Source organism: Felis catus, chromosome C1 (assembly GCF_018350175.1).
Source record: "Felis catus isolate Fca126 chromosome C1, F.catus_Fca126_mat1.0, whole genome shotgun sequence".
Taxonomy (NCBI): domain Eukaryota; kingdom Metazoa; phylum Chordata; class Mammalia; order Carnivora; family Felidae; genus Felis; species Felis catus.
In genome coordinates this window covers 96,086,197-96,112,289 of record NC_058375.1, presented here as the reverse complement: position 1 = coordinate 96,112,289, position 26,093 = coordinate 96,086,197, and the positions used below count along the sequence as shown (strand labels likewise).

The 26,093-nt window shown below is 37.0% G+C and overlaps 1 protein-coding gene across 2 annotated transcripts in view; it reads right to left on the bottom strand.

The window, feature by feature from the left end:
• Positions 1–26,093, bottom strand: part of CAPZA1 (capping actin protein of muscle Z-line subunit alpha 1) — a 49,999-nt gene that overhangs the window by 3,173 nt on the left and 20,733 nt on the right. For both annotated transcript variants that reach the window (XM_003990472.6, XM_019837627.3), the window contains exons 2-8: positions 24,133–24,196; positions 21,326–21,377; positions 17,527–17,590; positions 11,992–12,198; positions 9,256–9,335; positions 8,559–8,637; positions 1,150–1,221 (exon numbers count right to left, since the gene is read on the bottom strand). In XM_003990472.6, the coding sequence (XP_003990521.1) occupies positions 1,150–1,221; positions 8,559–8,637; positions 9,256–9,335; positions 11,992–12,198; positions 17,527–17,590; positions 21,326–21,377; positions 24,133–24,196 (618 nt within the window). The remainder of the gene's footprint in view (positions 1–1,149; positions 1,222–8,558; positions 8,638–9,255; positions 9,336–11,991; positions 12,199–17,526; positions 17,591–21,325; positions 21,378–24,132; positions 24,197–26,093) is intronic.

The window sequence follows — 26,093 nt, the reverse complement described above, 5'->3', positions numbered from 1 at the left end:
CAACCTCAAGATCAGGCATCGCATGCCATACTAAGCCAGCCAGGCACCTCAAACAAAAGCTATTTGAAGGTGCTCAACAATTTCTAGGAATAAAAAGGAGCACTGAGAATGCAAAAAAATTATGTCCCTTCTTTCCAGGTATAGAACACTATATATATATACATATAGTATTATTATCTGAACAAATTATATATATATATATATGTGTGTGTGTGTGTATATATAAATATAGACAAATATATAATATAATATGTATTTTTTTAATGTTTATAATTTTGAGAGAGAGAGAGCAAAAGAGGTGGGGGGAAGGGGCAGAGAGATAGGGAGACACAAAATCCGAAGCAGGCTCCAGAACTGCTGGAGCTGTCACCACAGAGCCTGACGTGGGGCTCGAACTCACGAACCTGGAGATCATGGCCTGAGCCAAAGTCGGATGCTTAACTGACTGAGCCAACCAGGCACTCCAGAACAACACGTTTTAGTTGAATATTCCTAAAAATGTTTGGCTTCTCTAGTGATATAAATGTAGCCCTATAAGATTTGTTGGCAAACTTTCCTTCCTCATAGTATTTACTGACTGAAGATATTGCTGTCCTTGAGTAAATCTCACAGTTGAGAAACAGAGAAAGTGAAAGATGTTTGAATAAAGCCATTATCACTATTTGGCATGATATAATGTTATGTTACATTGTGTTTTATATTATGTAATTATTTACTCTATTACATTTAGTCAAAGACTGTGAACTAATATAGCTGGTTGATTACATGCTTTTATAAGCTGCCAAAATCATAGCACTGAAAACAAACTGAATTTCTAGTGGCAGAATCAGTACTCAGGATCAAAATAAAATTTTTTTTTTATTGTGCTGTTTAAAAAAAAAATTTTTTTTAATGTTTGTTTATTTTTGAGAGAGGGAGACAGAGCATAAGTGGGGGAGAGCAGAGAGAGAGGGAGACACAGAATCTGAAGTAGGCTCCAGGCTCTGAGCTCTCAGCACAGAACCAGATATGGGGCTTGAACTCAGGAACCATGAGATCATGACCTGAGCTGAAGTCAGACACATAACCAACTGAGCCACCCAGGTATCTCAGGATCAAAATCAATTTTTTAAAGACACAAGTGAGACATATTAAATACTCCACACTCACCGAAACAGTTACTGAATCCTGTACATCTTTATGACTAACCAACTGAACATTGCCATCTTCATAATAGTGAACCTGTGTGAGACAATGGTTGAGCAAGTTTATGTGTAGTTCATATAAAAACCCACTGCTAAGGTACATATCCATGCCTTAAGCCACTCCCAATCTTTTTTTTTTTTTTTTTACGTCATCACCAATCTTTACCAACACTGAAAAAAATATTAGTATGATCAATTGTAACTTACAATGGTGCTTAAAATTCACAGAACACTAAATTTTAAGAATTCTCACTTTTTTTTTTTAAGCAGGGGAAACTGATTATTAAGTTCAACAAATATTTATTTTGTGCTTATTGCATTCCAGGCATTGTGCTAAGTATTATAAATACAAAGATCTTAAATAAGATTCCACTCTTAGCAGTATTAAAAGATTAAAAGAATTCAAATAAAATCACTGGACATTAGTTTTTCTCTGTGAAAACCAAGGAATTTTAATGGATCCTAATTCCTTACACATCTCTCCATATATATAATCATCAATACTGGTAAGCAGATCTGACCAAGTGCAGGAAAAACTTACTTGACAGTTAAAGACAAATTGAAAAAACAAATATCCTACTAGTAAATTAGCTTACAAAAAAGCAAGACAAAAGCAGTTCTGAGGATATAAGGTAAAGTGGGGTGCTACAATTATGAGACCAATTAGCAAGAAGGAGGGATACATAAGAGACAGACTAAGCAAAGACATGTTAAGACTCAGGAAGTTTTGGCAACTTACAAGATAGCTCCAGTCACCTTAACAAGGCTACAAACTGGTCATATAAAATAGGATGAGGGTTTCCTTTTGTTAAGTGCATTTGAACAAGGTTTTGAAAATAGGAGTTGTCACCTAAATGGACAAGTAGAGAAGGGCATCTAGCAAGGGGATAAGAGAAGTACAAGAGAATGGTTTAGGAAAGAACAAAGAACTCACTGCAAATGAGTTAAGTGTGGAGGGGAATGTGGCAAGAGACAGTGCTATGAAGCCAGCTGGAGACAGACTGTGAAGCAAACTGCCTTATAAACCATGTTAAGAGTCCAGACTTTATCCTATTTAAAGGTGACTGGGACTCAGGGAAAAGGAAATGTTTTAAAAAGATTACCATTTGTGCTATGAAGAAAATAAAGCGGAGGGAGCCGAAACTGGGGGCATAATGCTAGAACAGTAGTCCAGGTACTGCCTGTTTCCTTCATCTAGTCCAGGCTACCAGGAGCTATTTTTGTTTTGCTTTGTTTTTGTTTTTAAAGATTTTATTTATTTTTTAAAGTAATCTCTACAACCAACATGGGACTTGAACCCATGTTCAAGAATCCCCAAGATCAAGAGTCGCATGCGCTACCTACTGAGCCAGCCAGGCACCCATAACAGGAGATAATGTGGATAAAAAGGAATGTTTAGAGATAAAGCAGAAGTAAAGAAGAAAGGAACTATATACCCTGCACTACTATGACTATTATTTATTGAGTCCTTACTTCATGTTAAACACTATGCAAAATGTTTTAGTTATTACTTACGTTATCTTATTCAATCTTTACAAAAACTCTGAAATAGGGACCATTGTTATTCCTATTTTACAGATCAGAAAACTGAAGCTTGAGGCAGGTTTTTTTTTTTTTTTTTTTTTTTATACATACCAGAAACTTATTACTCATAGTTCTGGGGATGGAAAGTCTGATATCAAAGTGCCAGCATGATCAGGTGGTTCATTGCAGGCTTCTTTTCTCTGTATCTTTACATGATGGAAGGGGCTAGGGATCTTTCTGGAACTTCTTTTATAAGGCACCATTCCTACTGATGAGGTTTCTACCCTCATGACTCGAGCACCTCCCAAAGATCCCACCTACTAATATCATCATCTGTAGGGGTTATAATTTCAACATAATGAATTGTAGGGAAACACAAACATTCAGAACATAGCAGACTGGAAAGAAAAAAATAGATTATTATTATTTTAAAAAACTTTTTTTTTTTAACGTTTATTTTTGAGACAGAGAGAGACAGAGCATGAATGGGGGAGGGTCAGAGAGAGGGAGACACAGAATCTGAAACAGGCTCCAGGCTCTGAATTGTCAGCACAGAGCCCGACGCGGGGTTCGAACTCATGGACCGCGAGATCATGACCTGAGCCGAAGTTGGCTGCTTAACCGACTGAGCCACCCAGGCGCCCCGATTATTATTATTTTTAGAAGAAGATTTTTTTTTTAAAGTCACAAAGGAATTTTATACAATTAAAATATTACATAGACTGATGGGATTTACTGAATAACTAATAGATCCATAAAGGAAAGCAAGTCTGAAAGATGAAATCCAGTAGCACCTAGAATATCTCTAAAAGTAAAACTTTTAACTGTTTCCTTCTTTCCTAATATATATATTTTTTCAATCTGAAAGAATGTCTTTATTTTTTTAATTAATTTTTTTAACTTGTTTTATTATTTTTTAAAATTTACATCCAAATTAGTTAGCATTTAGTGCAACAATGATTTCAGGAGTAGATTCCTTAATGCCCCTTACCCATTTAGTCCATCCCCACCCCCACAACCCCTCCAGCAACCCTCAGTTTGTTCTCCATATTTATGAGTCTCTTCTGCTTTGTTCCCCTCCCTGTTTTTTTATTATTTTTGTTTCCCTTCCCTTATGTTCATCTGTTTTGTCTCTTAAAGTCTTCATATGAGTGAAGTCATATGATTTTTGTCTTTCTCTGACTAATTTCACTTAGCATAATACCCTCCAGTCCCATCCACGCAGTTGCAAATGGCAAGATTTCATTAATTTTGATTGCCGAGTAATACTCCATTGTATATATATATACACCACATCTTTATCCATTCATCCATCGATGGGACATTTGGGCTCTTTCCATACTTTGGCTATTGTTGACAGTGCTGCTATAAACATGGGTTGGCATGTGTCCCTTCGAAACAGCACACCTGTATCCCTTGGATAAATGCCTAGTAGTGCAATTGCTGCATCGTAGGGTAGTTTTATTTTTAGTTTTTTGAGGAACCTCCATACTGTTTTTCAGAGTGGCTGCACCAGCTTGCATTCCCATTGAAGCAGTTTAATAACTTATCCATGTTCACATATCTAGTAAAAAAAGGAGCTAGAATATGAATTAGGTCGAATTCCAGAACTAAAACCATATCTAACATGCCTAATACCTCCCACTGTTAAGTTTTGTCAAAAAATTAGAAATCCCCTCATCCAGGGAGAAATAAAGTGTCTCATTAGGGACTTAACTCTTCTAAAATATCATTAGAGGGGGATTAAAACAGCCAAGCCTTCATCGAGGCAGAAACCATGATCCTATTAGCAACAAAAAGACTTCCCTGGGCAACATGAATCGACTATAGAAACTTGTTTAAGGGAACAAAAATAGCTGGCTCTGTCCAGATGGGCAAGAAAACCACAGACTTTCCATACCCTCTCCAAACCCTTAAATTTCATCTTTTGGCTTTCTAAAGGAGGTTGAAGAGAAAAAGACAATTTAAGAATACACTGGAGAAGCAGGGAGTTGATAAATGCCTATAATACCTACACACAAGAATCACAACAGCAAAGATCTGAGGAAAAAAAGACCTGGCTAATAATGACATATAAAGGTTAAAGTTCCAATAGACAAGTGAGATAGGGAAACTGAAGGGATTCCATTCCTGAAGGCTCCATTTCTGCTGTTTCTTTAAGTTCCACTCACTCATATTCTGTATTTTGCATCTGAGTAAACCAAAGAAGCTTTGTTCCCACTCCAAGGGGGAAACAAGACAGTTAATCATTCTCTAAGTTTCATCCTAGGCCCCCAAACAGCTGCTAACATCTAAGAAGAACCAGATCCCAAGCATGTTCCAGAACATTACCTTTGAACAAACTCTGGTCAACACTGGCATCAATACACTCTTACCTTCGGTGATTTATGGACTAACACCTATTGTTCACCTAGCACTCACCTTTGATTGGACCCTACCCTGGATTCCTGATGGAACATGTACCCTGGAACATGATCCCTTTCCAATATAAATCCCTAACCCCAAGTGATAGGGAGACTCACTTTTCCTTTTCTGAGTCCCCCAGACATTCCATCTGCTATACTGTATCACTTATGTCATTCAATAAACTCTGCTCTCACTTTCTCCTGGCTAGAGTTTGATTTCTGTCCTATGTGAAGCCAAGAACTTTCTTGGTCCTGTGGGACCCCCTCAGGGTCTTTAGTTCTGGCCTGCCCACAATACCTGGACAAGGATGTTCAAAACACAAGTGGGTCACACCCAAACACTATTTTGTTTGATCATTTTAAACTAAGAAACTGAAAGTCCAGAGGCTGAAAAGAACACTAGGAAGAGCAGTGAATACGAACAAGATGGGGGATATTTAAAAAACAGAGCTCTATGGGGAGGCACCTGGGTGGCTCAGTCAGTTAAGCGTCCAACTTTGGTTCAGGTCATGATCTCATGGTTTGTGAGTTTGAGCCTCGCATCAGGCTCTGTGCTGACAGCTCAGAGCCTGGAGCCTGCTTCAGATTCTGTGTCTCCCTCTCTGTCTGCCCCTCCCCTGCTTATGCTCTCTCAGAAATAAATAAACATTAAAAAATTTTTTTCTTAAACAAAACAAAGCTCTGTCCAGAAAAGAAACAAGGACTTATATATTTGAGACAGGCATCTCAGAACCCATTTGAAGGAAGGAATTATGCAGGGCACATCTTTTTTGTCCAAGAATAAAGACTATGCAATTGGTTTGAATTTCTATCATAGTTTTTTTGAAAAAATTTTAAAATGTTTATTTATTTTGAAAGAGAGAGCACGCGAGCAGAGGAGGGGCAGAAAGAGAGAGGGAAGGAGAGAATCTCAAGCAGGCTCCATGATGCCTAAATAGAACCCAACTTGGGGCTCGAAATCACAAACCATCAGACAGTGACCTGAGCTGAAATCAAGAGTCGGAGGCTTAACCACTGAGCCACCAAGGTGCCCCCTATCATGTTTCTTAAGAACTAGGACATGAATAGGAATACCACTAAGTCTTGCTGTTTATAAACTCAATTGAAAATTCTAAAAATATTGATTTCATTATCTAATACATAAATGATAAACAAGCTCTGTTTATCTTTTTTAATTTAAAAAATTTTTTAAGATTTTATTTTTAAATAAATCTCTATACCTAATGCAGGGCTTCAATTACAACCCCAGGATCAAGAGCTGTGTGCTCCACTTGACTGGGCCAGCCAGGTGCCCCAAACTCTGTTTTAAAACAAAAACTCTTTTTGTGGTGGGGGAGGGGGCAGGCAAGGGAACAAACCATTTTACTGGGGTGCTTGGGGGAGGAGTCAAAGGGCTGGGAGGACAATGAGATCGGATATCCTTGCCTTGGCCAGGATCTCCCCAGCTTCAAAGTTGCCAAAAGCAACAAAAACCTTTCTAGGTCTCAGCTGCTAATAAAAATTTCAACATGACTATCATCAACATAAATCCTCAGAAACTGTTGACTTCCCAGAACTACCCTTTTGCCTACAGAATAACCAAAGGTCTACATATCTTCGTGACTCTTCCAAGTAATTCTCACTCTGATTTTAAAAGATCTGTGGAAGAAGCAAGCCCTTCTCCAAGGTGTGATCAGACAATCTGGTTAAAAGGTATACATGAGGTCCGGGTAGTGGCCCTTGTTTTAAGCCTTATCAGAAACTATTACCCTTTATGATATGTACTCTTAATTTAGGTTTGCATTGGCAAAGCTGAAACACAAGTAATTATCTCCTTCTGGAAGAAAAATCAAGTTACCTACATAAATTTATAGTAAGCTGCCAAGTTAATGCTGATGCCATAGTTACAGGAGATCTAAAGCATTAGGCTACTCATATATATGATTAAACAGAAATAGAGCAATATATGTCGTCTTAGCTTGGGCTCCCCCAGAAGCAGACCCCATGATTAAGATTTAAGAGGAGGTGGTTTACTTGGGAGGTAATCTCAAGAAAGGCTAGTAAGGGCTGAGGTAGTAAGACACAGAAGGGAGGAAAGTGTTATGGGTGCATTAATGAACCCAGAGATGACCATTAATGACCCACAGACACCTGTGGGTCCTGGACTCTGGAAGACTAAGGAGAACATACTTCAGAGTTGTCCCACCTGATGGGTGAGGAAACTGGCATATTTATCTACCAACTCTTGTATGGCACTAAGGGCTGCTCCAGAGCTGTGAACTTAACATTTTCAGCTTGCCTCATCTGAGTTGGGCATGCTCCTGTGGCTAGGAAGAGCTCCCAGGAAACAAGTTACTGTTACTTGTAGCAGGAAGCTATCCTGAAAAGAGCGGGTACAGATGACATGTACCATATATATTTTAATTAAATTATATCATTAAGAAAGGCAGCTCTTGCTAATTTTTTTTTTTTCAACGTTTATTTATTTTTGGGACAGAGAGAGACAGAGCATGAACGGGGGAGGGGCAGAGAGAGAGGGAGACACAGAATCGGAAACAGGCTCCAGGCTCTGAGCCATCAGCCCAGAGCCTGACGCGGGGCTCGAACTCCCGGACCGCGAGATCGTGACCTGGCTGAAGTCGGACGCTTAACCGACTGCGCCACCCAGGCGCCCCTCTTGCTAACTGTTTTGAAAGTAAGACTTAACACAATATAATAGAAGTATGATTAGGTACTGATCTCGGGTATCAGTAACTGTTTAATCCTACCTGAGAGTTGGCTGGGCTTAAGAATTCAATCACCCTGAATTTGAATTTCAAACCTCTGCTAGGATATCAGAAGACTCCGATCGAGACAGGCATCCACAAGCTCCTTATTCACCTGCCTATCTGTTCTGACACCAGCACTAGAAATCTACTCTGCTTGGTTACTTATATTCCATACACGATGACACTTGGTCATTCGCTCTAGTTCCTCCGTTTTATTTACTTAATAATACAACCTTCTGTCATTAATGTAAAAAAACAAAACAATCCCATTCATGTAGCTGTCTTCAAAGTTAAGAATTATGTTTTATATGTACACGCACATACACACTTACATGGGCTAACATATACGAGAGACCCTAAGAAAGTCACAGCAGCTGCTATTTAGTCACTTCTTAATAATCATTTATTTTCTTCTTTCCTAGAACTACTATTTGATAATTCCTGGAAAAATCTTGTTATCTTTGAAAGAGAATAATAATAAGCAAGCAGTACATGCCATATGACTATCCTTTATCAACCCAGAATAGCTCTGCTTAACCATTTCCCCATGAAGGAGGCTTCTATTTCTATTTACTACCATCAGGTTGCATCTACATATAGTTGTTCCTTATTTCGAATACCAGAACAAATACCAACTTGCATGTTTGTTTTGAAGATGTGACATTTTAACATGGCCTATTAACACATGGGGATCTCACCTGAATCTTAAGTACTCCAACCACCTGGGCTGTAGGTGGTGTGATGGTGAACTTCCACTCTGATCTCCAACGACCATTCCTATTAAAACACACACAAGGCTGAAGAGTTAGCAATAAGCACAACAAAGGGGTGATTTGCTGCTGAGGGAGAGAATTTGGGAAAGAGAAAAAAAAACAAAACCAAAACCAAAAAGAAACAAATCATTTCTAGTTTGACAAATCCAAGGCTCTGTCTACTCAAATACAAGTTTGTATCCAAGTGTCTAAACGTAAGTTTTTTAAAGTTATTCTGACTTTCATTTTTCAATCATGGAACAGAAAACCATGCTTATACTATTCATGGTAGGCTCTTCCACAAACAGCTAGATGGGCTGCTGAGTTTTGCAATTAACTCAAGTATTATTAACTAAACCCAAGTAAAACTCAGATTTTCCACTGGGCACTTTCTTAACCAATCACTTATTCTCACTCAATAGAAGAGCATTTTTTAAAAAAGACAAGATTATAAAATCTTGGCATTGAAAGGAATCTAAATGTTCACGTCTAAATCCCTCATTTTGCAGATGGGGAACTGAAGCCTCTCAGTCAAATAACTTATTCTAAACTAGTTAGATTAAAAACCAAGTTTCAACTACTGGTTTGTTTTCTTCCCAACAGAAGTTAAGACACAAATAGAAGAGAACATCTACTTTCTTACCAGAAGTTTTTAGGCTGAAACTGGTGGCTTTCAATACACGCAATAATGGTCTGTTGCCCATCTATAGTTTTAGCATAAACCTATTGTTAAACAAAAAAAAAAGTTAGCCTCTGAAAACACATTTAACCTAAATGCCAAACACTGTACAAAAACAGCATGCTAAATCCTCGGAGGAGACAAAGAATCAGGTAACTCACAAGACTTCATGGGATACAAACACAGAGCAGAACATGTTTAGTTCCACAGGAGACACTGGTACAATGACTGCAGAAGGCAGTACTGCTCCTGATTTGGGGTACAAGGGAGGTGACAGTTGGACTGGGCCTTACAAGACAGGTGAGATTCTCATAGGCAGAGACTGAGAGGAAAGATGAGTAAACTCTTCAGACAGGAAACTGGGGGCTTGTTCAGTGAATGGCAATTAGTGCTTTCAGGTTAGACAGTACGTGTGAAGTGGACTAACTGAAGTGGGTGACAACACAGGATAGAAGATATAAATCCCACAGTAATAGATAGAAGGTAAGAAGTATGGACATTATTCTACAGGACAGACACCAAAACAACATACCAGGCACTATTGTTTTGGGAGAATAATTAATACTGGTATACAGGCTAAAGTAGAGGAAAAGCTAAAGTTGGTTAGGAGGCCAGAGCATTAATCTAGGCAATAAGTCAGGGTAGTAGCAGTGGGTATCAGGGTGCAAAAGCATAATCAAGTCTAACAATACACTGCAGGTGAAGGACAGAAAAGGGGAAAGAGCCAAAGTGCTTGCATACTGGGATGACCAGATAGACAGTAGTATCATTAACAAATTGGGAAATTCAGATAGAGATGTGCAGCTAGTAGTCAGAAGCCCCAACTGTTCCTTAATGTAGGAGAGGTGAACAGAAATGCAATCCCAAGGAAAAGGAAAAAAAATAAATAGAAGAACTTTATAGTCCACAAAATATTTCCACATGTTTACTTTCCCTATATTAAATAAACCATGAGTTTTCAAGAAAGAGAAATAGAGCAGTGGGGAATGCCTACATTTACAAAGGTAGGGGAGAAGAAAAGAAATAGAGACAAACTGAGAATGAGTAGAGGGTGCTGACAGAGTAGTCTAAGCAAAAGGTAAGTAGTTGGATGGTCTCAGTGTGAAATGCCATAAAGAAGTCAAGGACGAAGAAAAAGATACTGAGGCAATTCAGGAACCATTAGTAAACTCAGAGAACAGTTTCTATAAAGACTGAAGCCAAAATTCACAGGGTTAAGAAGGAGATACATAATGAGGAAATGACACTAGTAGGAGCAGAATGCTCCCAGGTTTGGTTACATAGTAGAGAGAGATGAGGGAAGAAAGGAAGTGAAGAAGAGGGAGGAAGAGCAAGGTAGAAAGAGAAGAAGAAAAGTAACTGATGGAAATTATGACTGAGGAAAAGCTTGTTCTCCTTAAGAAGAGAAATAAAAATATTTAAAGAGATATGTATCAGATAGGATAGTATTAAGATCAAGAATAAAGATCCCCCTTTCTAAGATTCAAGTACAGTGGAAGAGAGGGAACACTGCTGAGTATGGAAAGCAGAGAAAGATTTCATGTCAGTCTTACTAATATGTGGGGGATCAGACAGATGCCTAAGGACAATGGGAATGAATTGGAACACACTATATTGAAAACATTATGGGAAATATTGAGATGAAATCAAGAATTACCACCAAGCAGGACAGCTCTGAGGATATAAGACATTTGGGGTACAACAAACACTGTCAGAACAATTTGATGGCTTTCTGTAGCTCATTTGTTGGCAGAGACAGTGAGAAAATGGCACGTGAGGTTACTTGGTGTGGAGGCTCTCCAAAATAAGAATGAGTAGTGTCAAACTTTAAATACGTAACAAATGAGAAGTTGAAAGTATATTTAGCATTGCAAAGCCAATTTCTAAAAGAGTATGCCATGTCTTCCTCTGTAATATCAACTGTAATTATCCACCATAATGGGTTTTCTCCATCATTTAAAAAATAAAAAACATGTAATAATAATGATATTCAACACTTATGCAGAACTTCCTTTGTGCCAGACATTTTCCAGGCATTTTATATGAGTAATTACTTCATTCAATCCTCACAACATCCTATGAGGTAAGAACTATTATTTCCATTTTATAGGTGAAAAGAATTGAGGCAGACATGTTAACAAAGTCACAGAACTAATTAAGTGGCAAGACTAGGATCAAACCAGTTAGTATGGCTTCAAAATAAGGGCTCTTACCCAATATTCTATTATCGCCATTTAACTCATCATCGTTAAATATTGAAAATATTCTAACAGACATTTTTCTTAATCGTATTCACAACCTTACAAAGGAAAAATCATGATAGAGCCAAATTTTAGCATTAGTAAAAAAAAAAAAAAAAGTCAAATTACTCTTGATTAAAAAAAATTCAAATAGTTTTGACGATCCAGTGAAAGCATCTAAACTATGTAAGTAGCTTTCTGTAAAAAGGCCTATACTAAAAAGTCATGAATGTGGCAATAGCTGTCTTGACAATCTAAATTTACTTACTTATGTCTAAACTAAAGATGTTAAAGAATTTTCCATATAAAATTGTCCATTTATGCCCCTTCAAAAATGCAGAGGAGAATAAAATGCAGAGGAGACTCTAAGAAGTGATGTTTGGCTAGCCAAAGCCCATAAAGGATAAGGTAAATGTAGAAAATAAAACATCTCTAATAATGAAGCAGGCAGATACTTAACAGTACAGAAGCCGTTGGAATAATGATCTTTCACATAGGCCCTTAAAGCACTGTCACAGGATTCTCTCCAAGACTTCAGACCTCCATCTACGTCCTCTGGCTGGGGATCACTTGCTTCTTTCCGTAGATGGTCAAACTTAAAGGAAATTTTGTTTCTTGGATCTAAAAATCTGCTATTACCCAGGTCACCATGTTCTGTAATTAAGACCTTCCAAAGAATAATTATAAATATGAGTAACTCTGTAAAAAAAAGTTCTTGTCAAATTTAACAAAACAAATAAAAATTCTGAAGACAGTTAACTTCTCATTTACTCAGATTTCTCTTTCATACTGATTTTTCAATCAAGTCACATTTTTAAAAAATTTAACTTTTTAAGTAAACTCCACCCCCAAGGTGGGGCTTGAATTCATGACTCTAAGGTTAAGAGCAGCATGCTCTACCAACTGAGCCAGCCAGCTACCCCTTAAGTCACATTTTTACTCTTATTAAAAATATTATGTTTAGGGTTAAATCAGCTCTAAAACCACATTTCTCCAACCTATCCTTCATTTCTTGGTTTCTGTCTAATGTTTTGCCAATGTATATACTTTATACATAGCTGCAACAGTAACTTCTCTATACATTTTAATATCATTTTTTCACATATTTCATAAACCTTTTCTAGTCATTATACTTAGCATTTAAAATAGGTAATATTTGTAAAATAGAAACCCTGGAAGAATATATCAGGGATTGGCAAATTTTTTCTGTAAAGGGCCAGATAGTAAATATTTTCAGCTTTTCTGGACATAGAATCAGTTGTGCCTACTCAACTCTGATGTTAGCAGGAAAGCAGCCATAGACAATACAAAAAACAAACAAGCAGGGCTGCGTTCAATAAAACTTTATTTACAAAAATAAGTGGTACCTGCAATGCACAGCTTGCTGACCCTTGCTCTAAATTAATAAAAATCAGTTGCCTTATGAGGAAAGGGACATTTATTTGTTAGGAATTTGGTGGATATGAGATAAAGATGAGAAAAAGATCTCACTATATATATATATTTTTTTCCATTTTTGAACCATGTGAATGTATTACTTATTCTATTTATTTACTTGTTTGTTTAAGTAGGCTTCACCCCCAGCACAGACCCAACAGATTCACGACCCTGAGATCAAGACCTGAGCTGAGATCAAGAGTCGCGTACACTCAACTAAGCCATCCAGGCACCCACCCACCCTTTTAGTTTACACAAAACTAGCATACTATACTGTGTTTCACTTTTTACTTTTTAAATTTAATATACCTAGAAAATCTTTCCATAGGAATACTCAGAGAACTTCCTTGTTTTTTGGTTTACAATTGTATACTGCTCCATTGTATGGCTATACAAAAATTTATTCAACCAGTCCTCTATTAATGGATAGTTGGGTTGTTTTCAATCTCTTACTATTATGAACAATATTGCAATAAATGTCCTTGTATGTTCATTATGTATCAATTATGTACATGTGCCATGTACTCATGTGAGGTAAATTCTCTGAAAGGGGAACTGGATCAAAACATAAACGTATTCATAATTTTGTTAGAGACTGACAAACTGCCCTATATCAGAGATAGGGTGTGGTACCAAGTTACAAACACACTATCAGTAGAAATTTTAACTGCAATTTCTTTTCACCTTTTAAAAAGTCATTTACTGTATTTCCCCTTCTGTGAACAGTCTATTTTTATCTTTTGCCCACTTTTCTATTGGGTATTTGGTTTTTTTCTAGTTGAACTCTTTTTATTAATTAGGCAGATAAAACTCTGCATGTGTTGAGTTTCACAATTTTTTCCCTAATTTGCCATTTGTCTTTTGACACATTTACCATTTTTAATAATTACATATAATTTCACAATATTGACATACCATAATATATTTAATCACTCCTGAACTGAAGCAGGTTTAAGTTACTTACCATTTCCACTATCGAAAGCCACTATAAATTCTCCCACAAAAAGTCTTCTGCTTAAAAATAATTCTTTGGAAAGAATTCCTAGTTTTGAGATTCGTGTCCTTATCATCAGACTACCCTTTAAAAGCTTGATTATTTCCTTAGTCTTACTCTCATAAAGCTTTCTCATCACAATCCTGCAACTTTTGTAATTAAAAAGTAAATATGTTCACATTAAAATTTTTATCTGCACTACCTTAATTACTATTTCTGGGCGATGTAACACTTTTCCAAGTTTGCTTTGTATTTCAGTTGGGTGCAACTGAACCAGTTGGGTGCAAATGGTTCATTTCTGTTGCTCATTTATTCACTGAACTCTTGGCATCATCCTTAGGTATTTGAATAACCTCTTTACTATGCTTGAGGCACATATTTTCTTCTTTTAAAATCTTATTTTAAGCCCATTATACAAAGGTCACTTTCTTTTATAAACTTTTCTAATGTTTCATCATTACTTAAAAGTTATGATTCTCTTTCCATTTCCTACTAAATTTTTATGTTTTAAAAAATATTTAACCTTTAATCTTCACCTGGAATTAATCTAAGTGTATAGTTGGCACTGGAAATCAAAGTTAGAGTAATCTCATAAATTTTATCAATTGTTTCCTTTTCTGTTTTATGATACTTAGTTTAAGGGCTTTCTGATTCTTGCCTTGTGTCTTTGTTTGCTAGCATTGGTCTTTTTTCATTGTTGTTCCTGATCAGAATAATCCTGTATGGTCTATTTTTCATAGGAATTGTATGAAATCTATTTGAAAAACAAAATTTCCATACCATTTATATTTCCTTTTTTATTCTTTTCTTTTTTTTTTTTTTTTTTTTTTTTACAGTTTATTCATTTTTCAGAGACAGAGACAGAGAGTAAGGTGGGGAGGGGCAGAGAGAGAGGGAGACACAGAAGCAGGCTCTGGGTTCTGAACTGTCAGTACAGAGCCTGAAGTGGGGCTTGAACCCACAGACTGTGAGATCATGACCTGAGCTGAAGTCGGATGCCTAGCCAACTGAGCCACCCAAGTGCCCCTCATTTATATTTCTTATTCAAACAAGCTTTCCATATTATTTATATTTCTTATTCAGAAACCCTGTATTTAAATCTAATTTCCCATTTACTTCCCAGATTAAAGTGTGTGTGTATGAACTGTATAGCAGACTCCTGCTAGTTTCCAATCCAATATCCATTCTTTCCTTTTCCCTTACTAACAGAACCCCAAAAGTTTCCAAAAAGACTGTGTATACAAATACAAAAATGATACTTCCCCACTAGGAATGACAAAGTGATAGGAGTTCTGGCAATAACTTATCAGTGAAAGTTGCTTCTGGAATGGCCAGCACCTTTTCCAACTTCCTCCTTCTTCCTTCCTACAACTATGGATTTAGTGCCCTGAAATAGAGCGGCTCTCTTAAGAGCATGATAATGAAAACAATACCTGGAAGGCAGAATAGAGAGCTGGAAGCAACGTGGGTCTCTGATGACATCATGGAGCTACCATGTAACAGCTCATAACAGCTCTAAATATTACCTCCGGATTTCTTACATGACAAAAATCTCTACGTAGTTAACCCACTGTAGTTGATTTTTATTATATGCAGGGGTGGCATCTACTTTATTTATTTTTCAAAACATTTTATTTTTAAGTAATCTCTACACCCAATGTGGGTCTCACACTTCTAACCCTGAGATCAAGAGTTGCATGCTCTACCAACTGAGCCAGCCAGGCTCCCCTATGGCATCTTCTTTAATAACTCATGTATCTTTCCTTATTTTAATGTCCAGGTAATAGCTTTTTGTTGCTGCTGTTATGGCTAAGAATGCCATCTCCTTTTGACTACATTTTTAAGCTGGCTACTACTGGTGTATGGGAATGGTCTTATAACATGTATTTGGACACAGATCTTATTTCAATAACTTGTCTATATTACATTAAATTATACAATATCAATTGCAAGCAATATTTATCATTTTCTCCAGTATTGTTTATTGTTTATACTTGTAATTAATCTATTTTCATTAAGAAAATTAATCAAAAATATAAACCAAAACAAACAAAAAACAAGCAAAACAAATTCCAAAAATCCTGTAATTCCAAGACAGAGTTAACATTTTGGTGTATATTTTCCTACATTTCCTTTCCTATGCACATCTATATACTTTATACCTTTGACTCCTAAGATGTGTATGTTCCTCCAGGGGCACCTGGGTGGCTCAGTCAGTTAAGCATCTGACTTAGGCTTAGGTCATGATCTCACGGTTCGTGAATTCAAACCCCACATCAGGCTCTCTGCTGTCAGCACAGAGCCCTCTTCCGATCCTCTGTCCCCCCTCTCTCTCTGTCCCTTAGGTGCTCTCTCTCTCTCAAAAATAAACAAACATTAAAAAAAAAAAAAGATGCATATGTCCCCCCCATCACTTAACATTTCATAAAATGGGATACATCTTATACTTGATGGCATCTTAGGACTTTGCCAATTAAAACTGGCAGTGTTTTTTTCTTAGTGGTACATAAAATGGTGCATCTTTTAAAGAATTTAAAATGCATTAATTCTAATACAGCTCATTTAAATATCTATTTGAAAAATAAACTAGCACAATTCTACATATGTTCTTTTATGTTTTAGCTTAATATATCACAAAAATCTTTCTAGATCAATACTTTAGCATATGTGTTACCAAAGGGAGTATATTCCCAGATCAGTTTTTACATCACTTTTCAATGTAGTCATAGTATTTTGGTCTATAGATAATTAATTTAATGTTGGTTGGGCATTTAGATTGTTCCCAATTTTTCACTATTATAAACCTTGTTTCACTGTCATAAACCTTGCTATAATCTTTTTAATACATTTATATACTTATTTTCCTAGGATAAATCTTACGGATTTGTGGGTTCAAAGAAGATTCAGACTTTTTTCTTTAAGTTTATTTTGAGAGACAGAGAGAGAGTGTAGACATTGAGAGTGGGGGAGGGACAGAGAGAAAAGGAGAGAGAATCCCAAGCAGGCTCCACACTACATGGGGCTTGATATCGTGACCATGAGATCATGACCTGAGCCAAAATCAAGAGTTGGATACTCAACCAACTGAACCACCCAGGTGCCCCTCAGACTTTTTTAACAAGGATTTGGTATTTAGTGACATACTGCCTTTGAAGTGCAATTAATGAATTTGCAAAGTCCTGCCAGACAATGTTTATAACTATGACAATAATGGAAATGTTTGCTTTGTTCCTCTATTTGAATAGAAATGTCTGTTTTTCTATAGAATATCAAATATAATATCTCCTATTATTCTTACCAAGGAGAATTACATACAGCTATAAAATCTGTATAAAACTCAATTCTTTTACTTTCACTATTCTTGTTAGGGGCAGCTCTTTTTTCCTGTCAAAGAAACTCCTGGTATGATCAGAGAGGGGAAGAATTTTCTTATATAGAACATTTACAAAAGCTCTGATAACTACGGCATGAATTTATTCAGCATCTTATCTTCAGACATTTGCTTTGGTTTATAGGATTTCTACTACCACCCAGGCACAGCCTACTAAAAAGAACAGTCATTACCTGATCTTCATATCCTTCTATCTTCACAGGCGTGAACTGATCCATGTTATACTGGGCAAATGCACTGTATTTTAACAAGTGGAAAAAAAAGGGGGGGGGTTGGGGGGGGAGAGAATTATACATAAAGAAACACCAAAGGTAATTCACATAATAGTGAAAGAGAATGTGAAAACACTCCCCAGTGCTCTTCCCTTTCTCTCTCCAGGCAACTAGTGTTATCCTAATGCCTTCCCACTTTCTGAAGGAACTCTTCACAGTGATCTCAGATGTGCCCTAAACTCTGAAATTACCTTTTCGTCTCCACTTCTAAGCTCCAACAGAATTCCCCTTAGACAATTCCGAAGTTTTAAGTAATCTGATTTTTGTGAATTACCAACTTTTAGATAGAGGCTTTCAGTAGTTTAAAGAAAAAACAAAAAACCCTTCAGTTGATGCACTATTTTAGCAATGCTGCCTTCTTTATTCTGGACTTTCTGAGGCAGGGCAGGCAGGAGAGATCATAATTAAATGTACTGGAAGGCATTTGACATGGGGAGAGGGTGAGGCAAGAGCGGAGCGTGAGTCAAGTCTCAGAGGAGAGCTTAAGGCAGAAGAGATTATTATTTTTTTTAATGTTTATTTTTGAGAGAGAGACAGAGAGACAGACAGATAGAGCATCAGCTGGTTAGGGTCAGAGAGAGAGGGAGACACAGAATCCAAAACAGTCTCTAGGCTCTGAGCTGTCAGCACAGAGCCCGATGTGGGGCTCAAACTCACAGACCACGAGATCATGACCTGAGCCGAAGTTGGCCGCCCAACTGAATGATCCACCCAGGCGCCCCAGAAGAGATTATTTTAAAAAGGAGATATGAATAATCAAAGTACATGCCTATTAACTACCATTTACTTGTCCAGTGCTAGATTTGTAAAACTGCATTTTCAATGGCTCCCTAGTACATCTAAGTAAGCAAAAAGGTAAAGGGAAAGAAGCCTGAGGTAAACTGCAGTGTAAGAAACGCGTAACACACAAAATATCAGTATTCTCATCCACTGGCCAAGGGAAGAGTTAAACACCTCTTCTGCCCAAGTTTAACCTGCTAAAACGCCTGCTAGACACTGTTTTTAAGCAAAGTATCAAACTTTTCTTCAAAAGAAACCAAAGTAACAGACATTTAAAGCTAATCCTCAGTCTTTTCATTTTAGATTATTGTTATGTTTTTAGATAAATCATTTCTATGGTGTTATAAATCATTACACATCCCCATTAGCAAAATGAGTCTTAAACATGGTGGTTCTTCAGATAGGAAGATAAATTAAATGTTCATGCAAAGTGGATTAAATATTATTATTATTATTATTGATTTTTTTTTTTTTTTAGAAAAGCTTAGGGAGTAGAGAGTAGTAAGTATTCCATTCTACGATACGTCCTAAGATTACAGATTACAAACACAAATACCAAAGATGGTTAATATTTAATCCCATCTCAAGAAAATGGTATTTTCATTCTACCAGCAGTGTGGACCGAAAACTTGAGATCCTTCTTGATTCTTCTTTCTCCCACATTTCACATCCAATCCATCAGTAAATCATATGGGTTCTACCTTGAATACATATTCAGAATCTGACTCCTTCCCACCACCCTTACACTAGTCCAAACCACCGCCATTTATCTCTGAACTACTGCAATAAGCCTTCTAACTACTCCTCTTACTTCAATATTTGCCCCCCTGCATGGTAGCCAGTAATTATTCTAAAATATAATCTCATCGAGTCATTCTCTGCTCATAATACTAATAATTTCCCCTCTCTTTCAGAAATAAAATCCTCTCTTTAACATGGCCTACATCTCCCTACTTAGTCTGGAAGTACTGGGAATTAACAGAGAATGGTTACAGTGGTCAAGAAGCATAGGTGAAAATCCAGGAAATAGGGTTAAATTCTCGGTTGTTCAGTCCTCCTTCATTTAAAAAAAAAAATTTTTTTTTTTAACGTTTATTTATTTTTGAGACAGAGAGAGACAGAGCATGAACGGGGGAGGGTCAGAGAGAGAGGGAGACACAGAATCTGAAACAGGCTCCAGGCTCCGAGCACTCAGCCCAGAGTCCGACGCGGGGCTCGAACTCCTGGACCGCGAGATCGTGACCTGAGCTGAAGTCGGACGCTTAACCGACTGAGCCACCCAGGCGCCCCGGTCCTCCTTCATTTTATATAGAAGGCAATAATGATGATTACTGAAACAACATTCACTGAGCCCTTACTATGAGATCTGCAGCCAAGGGACTGAAGCATCTTATTACAGGAAGAAAAACAGAATTTTTTATCCCTATAGGAAAGCAAATATTTGGGCATAAGACAGCTGTCCTTTAGGAAGAATGTTCTCTGAAAAGCTACAGTCTATAAGAACCAGAATATTTATAAAAACAAAGCTTTATTGTCAGTGCAATTAAAGCATCTGAACTATTAAATACCAAATTCTACTGTTACTCCTAATTAAAAACGTGACAACAGGCTTAGGATGCAGTCACTCTTGGATCTTGGCATTCCACTCCCCATCTCCTCTTCAGCAGTACCTTATCAAATGAAGTACTGACTACATTTATTTTGAGTAGCTCTCAAGGATACAACTAAGACCAATATATGTCAGGCAAGTTGAAGAACCTGCCTTGTTAGATGGTGAATTCCTTATTATTAGGAGCGTTCAGACTGGATAATCATCTGTTGACAAAATATAGATGAAATTCTTTCAATGACAGGGCAGAGGATAGACAGGGGTTGAATTAGCAAATCATGAATGCCTTTTTCTATGGCATTTTATGCAACTAAGAGAAACCAGCATTAGAATGTATCTTCAGTGTGTGCCTAAATCAATGTATAATGAGAATATCAATCATGATGACAATTATAGGGTTTGTAGAATTTGGTCCCAGAATGAGATCCAAAACAGCAGGGCAGAAGAAGATGATTGCTTCTCAGGCAGCAACTCTTAAAAGTTTTCTATAGCTAAAATCTAAACCAACTGTATACCATACCAAATGCCTTTATGACAATTATTTGTTGCTCTATGTCAAAATCCTTGTTCCATCCTCTCTACCCCATCTTTACCCAGTCATTATCCTTTTCTGGTTTCCTCTTTACAAAGGAACTCTGGGTCAGTTAGACAGACAGTGATTGAAATAGAATTTTGTATGTAAAGGAGAGTAGTGATAAAGCCAGATAACAGAGGGCCTTGAAAGCTGACAGTATTTAGATTTGAAGAAAACAAAACACACATCACTCTCATGTTTTTGAGGACAAGGATAAAAGGAAAATGGTATTTTAGAAAGATTAATTAGCGTGGTGGTGATAAGGAATCCATGACTGGGTTGAACAACGATGCTATTATTCTATGGTTAATTCTATTAGGGCACTTTTATGAATATCTACTATTTTGTGGCAGTTTAAGAAACACCCCTCAATAGCAGCCTTATCTTTCTATAGCTAGCAATTTAAAAAAATTCAATGTGAACTAAAAGGAGTATAGAAGAAACCCTAATCACTCGTATTAAACTCTGCTTTTAGAGGGGGAATCTGGAAAAATAAAAAATAAAAAATAAGGTCATATATAATAAGCTTTAAGGGAAAAAACAACATTGGGGGGAACATGTTTTCTCTAAGAAAAAAAAAAAACAACAACTAAAACTGCTAAAACCAACTGCTTTATATTGAAGTATTTTAGACTTAGTTTCCAGGGCACAAATTTACTATCAATATAGTTCATCCAAAATTAAAATAATATAGAAGTGAAAAAAATATATGTAAGTGGATTTTGAAAGATACTTACTGTGCTGCCCCTTCCCTGAGGAGATTGTCATTGTTAAGTAGTAGCCGGACATCTGAAGAGGAAAAAAATGTTAAAAGACGTTAAGAATAGAGCACCTGGATGGCTCAGTCAGTTAAGCATCCGACTCTAGATTTTGGCTCAGGTCATGATCTCACAGTTTGTGGGGTCAAGTCTTGCACTGGGCTCTGCCCTGACAGCATGTGCAGCATGCTTGGGATTCTGTCTCCCCCTCTCTACCCCTCCACTGCTTGTGCGCACACTTTCTCACCCCTCTCAAAATAAACATTTTAAAAAACCACACCTTTAAAAGATGTTAAAATTCAAATGTTCAGTAAAGGATAAGCTTCAGAAATGTTTAACAAGTCAGGCTTTGCAAAGTTGATCTTCAGATATCCTATATGCAAACGAACAGATGCTCACGTTCATAGATTTTCATGTAATTATTTGCGGTACAATAATCAAACAACTTCTCAAGGAATTTCATAGCAAATAAAAAGCACGGTTTAAGGAAAGTTACAATTAGAACTGTTAATTTTGTATCTAAAGAATCCTTTAAAATAAGATTAAGAACTGGAGGCTTTTCTATAACATCAGACCAAGAAAGCTGGGCAAAATTCAGCCAGTGGCAGTGAAACTGCCAAACATATTTTTCCACGAAGGATTGAACGTGGGGCCTACATGCTTTTAAAAAGCTGTATGTCAAGAGTCTAGTCATGCTTATTTTTTAAATTTTAATTATTATTTTTTAATGTTTACTTATTTATTTTGAAAGAGAGAGATAGAGAGTGAGCAGAGCAGGGGCAGAGAGGGAGACAGAATCCCAAGCAGGTTCTGCACTGTCAGCACGAAGTCCAGTGGGGGTCTCAAACCCACAAACCGTGAGATCATGACCTGAGCCGAAATCAAGAGTTGGACCCTTAACCTACTGAACTACCCAGGCACCCCATAGTCATTCTTCTTTTATAAGAGGAGGGTCCTTGTTATAGAAGAAACTACTAAGCATTCATTAACTCCAAGAGGAAAGACTAATTTAATTATAAGCCAAAGGCCATTGACTCTTAGAGCTTCTGAAAGAGGCTGGCAGAGGCCAATGGGGAGCATGCCAATAAAAACTAGTCCTCATGCCACAAGTAGCTTGCCAATTCTTAATCTAATTCTTTCATATCAATTATTCTCATGATATTCCTGTAAAGTCCATTCAGTTGTCAGAAATCAAACAGGGACTTCTAACTACAAAGGCCATTAATTTTGTTAAGAATTTATCTGAGCTGGGGTGCCTGGGTGGCTCAGTCGGTTAGGCGTCCGACTTCGGCTCAGGTCATGTTCTCATGGTTCATGGTTTGAGCCCCACGTCGGGCTCTGTGCTGACAGCCCAGAGCCTGGAGCTTGCTTCCAATACTGTGTCTCCCTCTCTCTGGCCCTCCCCAGCTCATGCTCTGTCTCACTCTCTGTCTCAAAAATAAACAAACATTAAAAAAAAAAAATTAAAAAAAAAAAAGAATTTATTTGAGCTAATCAGCTTGATAAGGTTCAGGTCAAAGGAAAATTTCCTAAAAGCTCAGTTGTTGAAAATTTACATTTGGTCAAAATGCAAAAAAGACTAGGAAAATAAGGCTGCATTTGTTTATTTGTTTCTCTTGCTGTTAGTGCTCAAAATCCACAAACAAGTCTATAAGGATACATGTTCTGATTTATTTCTATTGTATTATTTACTCCTTAAATTATTATATGTTCTCCTGGTTACTCTTTCTCTGCATCATTAATTATTTTTATCACTGGAGATTAGTGATTGTTCTATGATGTGTGGGGCTCTGGGCCAACTGCAGATGAGTATCACATAGCTCCTCTCAAGTACATAGCCCTCTAATGTAAAACTCGAATTTCAAAATAAATGCTTGCTAAAATGAACCAAGATACACAAAGGACTTAAAGATGAATTTAACAACTTAAAATGGGATTATAATGATTGATTTTATCATAAAGCTCAAGATGCCTCATCTACATTTTTCATTCTATATGTTAAGCCAGTGAATAGAAATTTATAAATGTATTGGAATAGCGGTTCCCAAACTGGCTGTGACTCAGAATCACCTGGGAGAACTTCAGGATGGTAAGGCTGGAATCTGTGTATGTAATAAGCTTCCCAGATGTAGTTAGTTCAGCCCCAATGGCTTTAGAAAGTGTCCTGTAGGGGCGCCTGGGTGGCGCAGTTGGTTAAGCGTCCGACTTCAGCCAGGTCACGATCTCGCGGTCCGTGAGTTCGAGCCCCGCGTCGGGCTCTGGGCTGATGGCTCAGAGCCTGCAGCCTGTTTCCGATTCTGTGTCTCCCTCTCTCTCTGCCCCTCCCCCGTTCATGCTCTGTCTCTCTCTGTCCCAAAAATAAATAAACGTTGGAAAAAAAAAAAATTAAAAAAAAAAAAAAAAAAAAAGTGTCCTGTATATACTACAAGCATGTGTTGAGTGAAAGCACAGAAGAAGCTGAAGCTATGATTTATAGTGATACAAAACTATGAAAATAATTTAATATTGCTTCCATATTCATATTAAGCTACTTTAAATCTTTTCTCACATAAGATAGGTATCCTAATTTATGGGTTAAGAGTATGCTTTTAACTCAGACCTGGGTTTGAATCCTTGTTCTGACACTTACTTGCTAGATGACATTGAATAAATTATTTTAACTTCTTTTAATCTTGATTTCCTTAAGCTATAGCTATAATGTGCTGTAAGGATTAGAAGAGATAAGAAACACTCAATAAATACTTATACATAATTATGGAGGGCTTAAAATACTAATGTTTACTCACCATTGAACACTTCATTAAATTCCCCTGGGGGTGCATGAGTGATGAATTTAGCAGCTATGCGTACCTAAAGAGAAAGAAATAAAGTAAGAGAAGAGTAACATATAAAGGAAGAAGCAATTAACAGATTACAAAATTTTCATCACATTCATGGAGATAAAACTTCCTATTCAAACCTTTACTATTTAGGAGACTTCAGATTTTTTTCACAAACTATCCCAAAGCTTTCATCATCAATAGAGGTTTGTCCTGATTTTGAGATCTACATGCGGCTTTAAGTTTTAATTCTTCTTTAAAAAGTTGAGGGACGCCTGGGTGGCTCAGTCGATTTAGCGTCGGACTTCAGCTCAGGTCACGATCTCGCGGTCCGTGAGTTCGAGCCCCGCGTCGGGCTCTGGGCTGATGGCTCAAAGCCTGGAGCCTGCTTCCGATTCTGTGTCTACCTCTCTCTCTGCCCCTCCCCCGTTCATGCTCTGTCTCTCTCTGTCTCAAAAATAAATAAACATTAAAAAAAATTAAAAAAAAAAAGTTGAATAATCAATTTTTGGTCAAAATATACTACAGGCACAAATAGAGAAAGTTATGATCCTAATCACTTATGAACATTTAAGCAAAACTAAATGAAAGAGTAGTGAACTGGTAGGATACCAATATGTGTTTATAGCGTTTATCCCAATGCAAAGGTGGTTCAGTATTAATAAATCAGTGTAATTTACAAATTAAAGGAGCAAACCCTTGTGATTCTCTTAACTCATGCTGGAAAAAAAAGATAAAATTCAACATTCAAATATCATAAAACAACAAAACTACTAATTTTTGGTAGGAATAAACTTCTTTAACTTGATAAAGGATTATCTACCAAAATTCTACAGCATACTTAATAATGATGCAACATTGCAAGCAGTGTCCCTAATTTTAAAAACAAGACAAAGATGACTGCTATCACCTATTATTAAACACTGTACTAAAGGTTCTAAAGAATGCTATAGACAGTACTTCTTCTGTTCTTCCTTCTAACTCCCTCTCCTGCCCCCTACTGCCATTCTACTTTTCTGGATCTCCTTTTATAGACAGACATTGAAGTCTTAGATCTAACTTGCATATCCCTTTTTCTCCTGTATTTTTATCTTCTTTTTGTCATTTGGTAGTTTATTTGGGGAGAAGGCCTCAGAGCTCCATTTTTCAATTCACTTAAAATGCTCTTCATTCATGTCTATTTTGCTATTCAGATAGTTATTTTAAAACCTATTTTTCATTTCCAAGACTTTTATTTGTGTGTGTTTAAGAATTATTGAGTCTCCTTGAGGGTATTAACTATACTTACTTTAAAGTATTGCTCTATTGACTGTTCCCTAAGAATTTAGATCTACTTGTTTGTTGAGTTTGATGCTTTTCTTTCATAGTACCAGTTTTCCACAAATATTTGGTATTCCTCCTTGAATTTAATTTAGCTTGCCTGTTCTGTTTACCAGCAGTTTGTCTCTAGTGATTGTAGAGGAGGGAGAGAGGAGACTTGCTGCTGTGAAGTGGATATGAGCCGATTAATTTCTGAGTAACCCTCGTAAGGGCCAGAGGCTACCTGGGGCATCGCCCTGCCTCTCTGCTCTTAGTGCTCATTCTCAATGCTATATTCTGAAGACAAATGCATTTCTATCTGCAGTTCAGCCCCAATGGAAGAGAAAAGAGGAGCCAATGGTACAGTTAGCTTACAGAACAATTCCGCAATTAATCTACTCCAAGACCGTTCTGAGTCCTTTCCTTCTTGCTCCTTAAGTTGAGCTCCTCCAAGTGGCTCCTACTTCCACAACAGTTATCTTCTGATCTTACTTTTTTTTCCCTCGTGTATTTACCATTCTGCTTTCTTTCTATCAAAAGAATTGCTACAAAACTTTGGTCCAACAATGGCACTCTCACTTAAAAAAAACAAAAAGCTTATTTGAGAGAGAGAGAAAAAATAGAGCAGG